Source organism: Echinops telfairi, unplaced genomic scaffold (genome assembly GCF_000313985.2).
Source record: "Echinops telfairi isolate 266 unplaced genomic scaffold, ASM31398v2 ScPeMD7_1713;HRSCAF=2227, whole genome shotgun sequence".
Lineage (NCBI taxonomy): Eukaryota > Metazoa > Chordata > Mammalia > Afrosoricida > Tenrecidae > Echinops > Echinops telfairi.
This window is the reverse complement of record NW_022105611.1, coordinates 16481472-16489507: the sequence shown is the minus strand read 5'-3', so window position 1 is coordinate 16489507 and position 8036 is coordinate 16481472. Positions and strand designations below refer to the sequence as shown.

General features: G+C 47.2%; 1 protein-coding gene across 4 annotated transcripts in view; it reads right to left on the bottom strand.

Moving 5' to 3' along the window:
* Positions 1-8036, bottom strand: part of PAK1 (p21 (RAC1) activated kinase 1) — a 153033-nt gene that overhangs the window by 22882 nt on the left and 122115 nt on the right. For all 4 annotated transcript variants that reach the window (XM_045293066.1, XM_045293065.1, XM_045293064.1 and 1 more), the window contains exons 6-7: positions 5027-5143; positions 1510-1684 (exon numbers count right to left, since the gene is read on the bottom strand). In XM_045293066.1, the coding sequence (XP_045149001.1) occupies positions 1510-1684; positions 5027-5143 (292 nt within the window). The remainder of the gene's footprint in view (positions 1-1509; positions 1685-5026; positions 5144-8036) is intronic.

The following is an 8036-nucleotide window of genomic DNA, read 5'->3' as shown; positions in this document are numbered from 1 at the left end:
TTCAAGTCTTCCAGGCAGGTCTGCTTTCCATAATTCAATGTGCTGAAGTCAGAGAGAGAGAGAGAGAGTGTGTGTGTGTGTGTGTGTGTGTGTGTGTGGCAAAGGGGAGGCAGCGCAAGGGGATTGGAGGGAGGAGGGAAATTTGGTGGCAGGAAAGTGATTATTCACAGGTCAAACAAACCAAAAACCAAATTCACTGCCACCAAGTCAAATCCAACTCATAATGACCCTATAGGGCAGAGGAAATTACTCCTTTGGACGTTAGAGACTTTTAAACCTTTACAGGAGCAGGCAGCCTCATCTGTCTCCTCTAATGTGGCTGGTGGGTTCAAACCCCTGACCTTGCGGTTGGAGGCTCAATGTGTATCTCACTACGCCAACAAGAGCACCTGACCCAAGTCAACAGAGATAAGTAAAGGGCCAAGCAAAGGACCTCTTTACTTAATCACTCAATAAGGGACTTGGGGGAAGGGCCATTTTTAAAAAATAGAAAAACAAATGAAAGTCATGTAAGCTTCAAAAAGAAATTGAAAGCTACTAAACTAGATGACCAGAAACTTCAACTTGAGAAAGCCACGCCAGTTTGCAAACGGTCAAGCCAGCCGCCTTAAATCCTCTTTGGAAAACGGCTGGCGCAAAGAACGAACCAAAGACCTTGTCCAGGGCCTTCTCCAAGCCCACAGACGAAACCCAGTTCCTCTTCCCACCTGAACTCCTCTACAGTTTATGGAACCGCAGAAACGAGTTACCCTGACGATGCACTGCCCCCCCACCCTTTTCTGGCTGCTAAAGCAAGTGAAAGCGAAGTTCCCCCCGACAGCACGGGGCAGCGTGCTCCAATTACAGGGCTCAGGCTTGCCCAGCCTCACCCGTTCACCAGCTTTGTCATTTGGGGCAGGGTATGTTGCCTCTTTGAGCCTCAGCTACCTTCAAGGCAAAAGTAAAGATTACAACGTCTGTCTTCACAGAATTCAGGGGAGAAGGGAAAACACACGCACACACACACAATCAAGAAACTGCCTTCCTTGGCAGTGGATAGCATACAAGCTCACAAAAATGTTGGTTTCCCCTCCCTCTTGACCTACAGCCAACATGGCAGACCTGTCTGTGCCTAGAGGTCGAAGGTGCAAGTCAACAATCAGTCTCCCCACACGCTCCCATCAGGGAGACACAAGGACACAGTCTTTCTCAACAGGCAGCTCCAGGCCATTCACTAGAGAAAGACCGGTTCTCATTCCAATAACCTGCGCCTGAGCCCCAACGTGCGTCATCTACTCGCTCATTCATCACGTTCACGACCTAAGGGCACCCAACGAGGGTTGGGAGGGCGAGCAGTAGGTGGCACAAGGGGAGGGGGAGCAGAAGCACAGTCTGGCTACAGCGCCACCTGCGGGTAGCCAGCCCCCTGGCCAAAGTCTCGGGCCAGCCTCTTCATGGCACTGGAACGCCATCTCTCTGCTCGCCGAATCACGGCCCTTAAGAGGCTTCAGAAAGCTTCAAAGTGCTCACGTAATTTCTCCAAGATCTCCTCGTCAGACATCTTGGGCTTCTTCTTCTGCTTCTCGGTGTTCCGGGTCAGCGCCTCCGGCGGAGTGGTGGTGTTCTCAGTGGGTGAGATGGGAGATGTGGCCGCATCCCGAGTTGGAGTGACAGGGATGGGGTCAATCACGGACCGTGTGTATACCTGTAGCAGTGTGAGAACACGGTACGGTACGGTCAGCCTTTGGTGATGCCGGAAAAGTTAGGGAAGCGCTCTTAGCTGTCAGGTTAGAACCGCCACAGAACGTGCCCCAAGAAACTCGGGGCCCATTTTCTCTGGGTTCACTGTGGCCTACCTTGCTGTATGCAGCAGTGTTAGTGAGAGCCTCATTACTGAAGATATTCAGTACAGGCGAGACCATTCTCAACAAAAGTGTGTGCATGTGTGTGTGTACTCAGTACAGGCAAGACCATTCTCAAAAGAAGTGTGTGTGTGTGTGTGTGTGTGTGTGTGTGTGTGTTCATTCTTTTGATTCAGGTACTGTATATACTCGAGTATAAGCTGACCCAAATATCAGCGGAGGCACCTAATTTTACCACAAAAACTGCATTAAAAATGTGCTGGAAAACTTGGCTTATACACGCATATATACAGTATTTCTATCTCATGACAATATACACAACAGGACATGTCTACGTGTCCAATCCAGGGCCTTGGTTACATCCCTCACATCGTGGTGCCTTTCTCAGCAAAGTTGCCAAACTCGGGCACCGTAGTGAGCCCAGACTCTCGGCCCCAGCCCCAGCCTCTCGTCCGTCTGCAGCTTGCTGCCGTCAATGTGATCGCCTACAGGCAATCCTCTAAACGTGTGTGCGCAACGCTTCAAGGAACACATTCTTCCCTATTCTAACTCAACCATTACTGGGTTCAAAGGTGACTTCAGGGACTAGTTTGGGTTCAAGGTTTAAAGATTCCGCAGGGTCATTAGCATTTCGGTGGGGTGGGGTGCCATATGGCTTCTTGATTCCAGAGTCTGGATTCCATGAGAATCTGACATTCCCAACAGAATTGGTTTAAGGAAGATTCTATCCTTTCATGGGAAGCCCTTTCACCAGCAAAATGCTAGGTTTTCCTAAGCTGAAATGAGTGTCTTACACCTTGCACTGCTAATATCATACTTACCTTATAGTCTACTAAGTTACGCCCCCTTTACATCCCAAACCCACGCAGTCAAGACTGTCTCCTGTTCTTCTTCCATGGATCGAAGGGGTGGTGACTAATACTCTGGAGACGGACTGCCTGGGCTTCATCCCAACGCTTCCCGCCTGTATCACTTCACGTCTCTGAGCTTGCTTTGTCTGTTTCCTCATCCGTACAACGGTAAGGATGATGCCTCGTTCGTAGGGTTGTTGTGGGAATAGCTAGTTGATATGTGTGCAATACTACAATCATGCCTGGCACGTATTAATAAGCATGTACGTTTAGTTAATATTTTCTTTCATTTATTTACTTAACAAGCATTGACTGATACAAAATGTTGCCCCCGTCTTTGTTTTGTTTGTTTTCTCTTGAACGACCCTTCCTGCTTTGTATTTAGTTCAGGTATTAACACACTAAGGGCAGATGCATGCGCTCTCCATCACAGGCAAGAACGTGCTCTGACATAAAATCCACCTTTCATTCTCGAAGGAGGCGAGAACGTTAACTACAAAGCAGAAGGGGCCACACGTGAGAAATGAGCACGCTGTGCATTATAGTTTCAGAAGAAATGATCACATGTTATATCTCTCACCCCCAAGAGCTGCTTCAGGGCACTTACAGATTTATTATCCTACATATATCAATTATCTATTGGCTGGTCCAGACCCTCTATGAAGGCAGGGTACGTAGGTCATGAATCTCGGAGGCCCTGCACCTAAACATGTAGCTAACACAAAGCAAACATTCAGGTGAGTGTTCGATGAAGTGATGAATAAATACAGGAGGTGCTTCAGTGGGATCTTCAAGGATGGGCAAGGTGGGACTGGGAGAGAAACGCTCTCTGTAGTGGGAGCAGCAGGAAGTCGAGACTCAGAGATCAGAGACCATGGCTTCTTTCCTGACGACTGGAAAAAACAATGCCTTGCTTTGTTTTCGTATGCCCATGAACACCTGCACCTGCTCTTGCATGCCCTCGCTCGCCTCTGTGCCTCCTGACATGAGTCCTGCATGGGGAAACCTTGCCTTTTCCTTCCCTGTGATTCTGTCCTTTCTCTGGCTCCCCGCGCAGGTCTGCACACAAAAAGACCTTGGTGCTGTGCAGAAAAGCACCAGCTACTGGGTTCTGTCACCTGCTTTCAAATCCTGGCTCTGAGAGGAATATCTTTGGCTAGAACCGTTTAGCTCTCGAAATCTCAGCTTTCCAGTCTTGCTATAAGAATTAGCAATGCTTGCACAACCCTTGTTAACATATGTAAGCCAATGAATTGCAGAGTATGTGAATTATATGTCAAAACCGTGTGTGTTTGTTTATAAAATTGGCAGGGCTTTCTTAGAAAGGAATGCTATGACAATCAAATTTGATCATTAGTTTGTTCGGCATTTATTGGATTTTGAAACCTGCCAAGGACTATGTCAAACACTATAATGCAGAGTTTATGTGCATTTCCTCTGCTTTTGAGACGTCCATGGCTTAGGAGGAAAGAATTTTTTAAGTGAACATTCTTGGGAACCAAAAGGGTCCACAGGAATGTGAGCTGGTTTGGCCACACTGCGGTTTTGAAGGCCACTTTCCTTAAGGCGACTTGGTGACCGAAAGAAACAGTGAGACCACAGACGCCGTTAAAAAATGCTCAGCCTAAGAGGTCCTCTTGAACTTCCTCCACAGCCTCTCCCACAAGTTGGCCACCCAACTCCCACCCTCAATGCTCAGTGCAACCTTTTGTGCGTTATCAGAGAGCGTGAGCCCTGGGTGGTTCCTTCTGTTCCTATGGCGTTCTGGTCAGAATACTTTTTTTTAAGTCCACCAGAAGGGCAGACGGGCTGTGGCTGTTCTGAGATGCAGGAACTTCAGAGGAAGTTAAATGAACATCATGGCCAACATCCAGCACAACATGCACTGCTGATGGCCAGCATACTGACAGCACTAGGGTCTTCAAAATTCTCCTGGGTCTCTCAGTCTCTTCGGTGATGCGCTAGCACACGTAACCGAGAAGAGAAGATCTGCAGGCAGTGGGTAATTGGTTGCTTCCCAGGCACTAAGGAGCATCAGTTCAGCACATCTTCCTATCCGATCTGTGGAGAGCCAGCTAAGCAAACGAGGGCTGGGTTGGTATACCCATGAACTGCCTGGGACACTCTGGGACTATCTTTAGAGCGGTGACACATAAATACAGCGCCTCTGTCTTTCATCACACAGAAAGCATCTTCCAGTTAAGGGATCTGGAGCTATTTCATTAGTTCTAAAACCCAAGGACCTCTACCCAGAGCGTTCAGCCCCCAACAACTGCTCATTAAGCCCCACGTCCGGCACAAATCACATGCCCGTCGGGTTTCCCAAACACTCACGGATTTTGTATGCTCTGGGCGTGGAGCAATCACAGGGGGAGGGGCAGCGTCATCATCATCATCTTCATCTTCTGAAACGGGTGGCACGGCAGGCGTCTCAGACACAGCCTTCACGTTCTGTGTGGAGAAGAAAACGGATCCGTCTCGTCCGGCTGACCTGGGACTTCGCTAGTCCCCCAGAAGAAACCCTCACGAAGATCCCTCACCAGTCTCCAAGTGCCCCGCCCCCCTGTTGTGGGAATTCGGTCCGCTTCCTTCTCCTCCTCTAGCCACCAGGCATCCATTCACCCCCACGCCCCCACCCCCGAGACTTCTTCCCCACCCAAAGCCTAACTGCGGAACGGGAAGCCAGTTTTCTGCTTTTCAACCTTCACGGTCCCAGCCCAACCCTTGAAGACAAATTCAAAGCACCTCCTTACTCTCCAAGTCAGACTCTTTCCCGCCAGGGTAAGAAAGAAGCACAGGGAAGGATCAAAAGTCTGCAGTCTCATAAACTTGACCATGGACGTCCCTGACTCCTCCCAGGTGTGATAAAACGGAAGTGTGAGCAGGTATTTGTCCTGTCCTCCTCAAAATCCATGGGATCCCCTCTGCCCCCAGGACCCCCTGCACCCACCTGAAAACACAGAACACCAGGAGCCCCTACGTTTAAAAAGGACAACGAGTTTCTCCCCAGACTGGAGGCTAAGCATTTCCCTAAGTTTCTGCTCTACCCTGGAATGAACTTTATCAGATCCACTGATTAGATCAGTTATAATCTACAGTAACTTGGTTTCCCCAAACTGTAACACAGCTGGACCAAGAGTTTTAGGACAGGCAAAAAATATCATACCATCCCTGTTTACAACATAAATTCAAGAGACAAAGTGGCCCTCCAACATGAGGTTTTTGAGACAGACCGTGAAACAGTCTCAGATACTTTCAGAGCGCCTGTGTTCAGTTAAGATGGATCTGGCTAAGGGGATCTGTGATGGACCATTGTTGCCATGAAGCGGCACAGATGAAAAAGCTGGCCTGTGTCCTGAAGCACTCCCCATCCAGCGCAGGGAACAGTCAGTTTCCCTCCTGCCTGCCTGTTGGGGCCTCCTATGCCAGGGCAGTCAGGGTTCAGAACGACAGAGATAACGTGAAGGAACTGAGGGATATGAGACTAGAGCTACTGAATGTGGAGGTACTCGTTTGTATATCTGACATCATACGCAGCAGGTGAGAAAACGTGTGATCTCATAGACATCAACAGAGGCTCCCGGGTCGAACATCACTTCCAGGCACACACAGTACCAGTATCACTAGATGTGATGACCACGCTACCCTCTTGGTCTAAGCTTTCACTTGAGGAGTGAAGAGGGTGAGGAATGGTATAGATTGTAAAATTCCATGCAACAGAGTTTCTGTCATTGCTTCTAAAAAATCCCATAGATAAGGGGATTTCATCGCTTTCTCCAGGTAGAGGCTGTTTTCCATAAGAGATGGCTTAGGGATGTAGTATGTATTAACATCTGTCATAGTCAAGAGATGTAGGGTTACTTTCTACCAGGTTTGCACTTTTTCAGTCCTGTATCCTTGGGCGTCCTGTATCCTTGGGCAAGTAGATACCACTTTAAGACTCAAGTTTAAAAAAAAAAGAAAAAGACGGAAGTTTCTGCCCTTCCAGCTTTCTTGGCATAAAGGAGTGCGTGCTTCCCACACACACACAGTTTTAACACCAAGCCATGCTAGGGAGTCAATTGTGATGCATAGCAAGCCCATGGGGCCAGTAGAACAATCCCATAGGCTTCCCAAGGTTGCAATCTTTGTAGAAGCAGACTACCTCATCTTTCTCCCGCAGGGTAGTTGGTGAGTTTGAACTGCTAACCTTTCCGTCAACAACCGTTTAATGAGTGTACCAAGGGGGCTCCTCAATGTACTGTTTTCCCTGCCTTAAATGCAAAAATATTCCACATGCAAGTTTTCTACAGTAAACAGATAAAGAATATTAAATATAATCTATGATAGTATCTACTTTTGAAAAACAAGGTACTACCGACAGAGCAGAAATAAATGGTATTAAAGAGCCTTTAATAATTTTTACTCTAGAGGAATTCAACCGTTCAATAGCACTTTAAGCACTTTTCTACATAAATGTTATTTTTCTTTATTAAAGAAGTGTATGCGTGAACAGAGCACCCCCAATTATACTCTTGCACCTGAGGCAGTGCTTAAAGAAAAGGCATGTTCTTTTTGTACTAGATGATCACAAGGAACAAATACAAGAGGCACAACTTGGTCCATCTGTCAAATTTCATACATTCATTCTTCTTCCAACTGCCTCGATTGCTCTTCCAGTGACCATCTGGAAACTTTCTTTGGAATATACTTCATGTATTTTTCTAGTGACGCCATTTGTTAGTTGATCTTCCCTTTTTCTTTATCATCGTCCTTCGAAGCATTGACACAGTATCTACCTGCTTTACAATGCTCTCCTGTTGTCAAGATTCTATCTTCAACTGTATATTCTCTCAGGTAGTAGAGAAAAAACCGGTTAAAAGAGGAAACTCTGGAATCAACCAGCATGGGTTCAAATCCCTGGCTCAACCCCTTGAAAATCCAAGTGATGTGTTAGATAATAAACTCTCTGTCTCGGCTTCCTTATCTGTTAAATTAGCCAGTTATTGTACTTACTCCACTGTTAATGTGAAGCTAAACAAAGAGAGAATCACATCAAGAACATTTTAAAAGCACTAAAATATTGGCAATCGCAATGTCCTTGGCCATGACACAAAGAAGGCGCTCAACAGAGGGCTGCTGATTGAATGAGTGTACCTGACCCAAGGGCAGTACTCACTGGAAGGGAATATCCGAACAGCATGATAGTGAATATTGAAGGGGCAGAGATCATGGAGACAAGATGTTGGAGTAAGGGGCCAATTGGCTCCAGATGGACCGACTCGTTGACTGAAACCATTCATCTATATCCTCCGGTAGAAATGAGTCGTTCTCACAGTGTGGGAATTGCGCCTGATCTGACCCC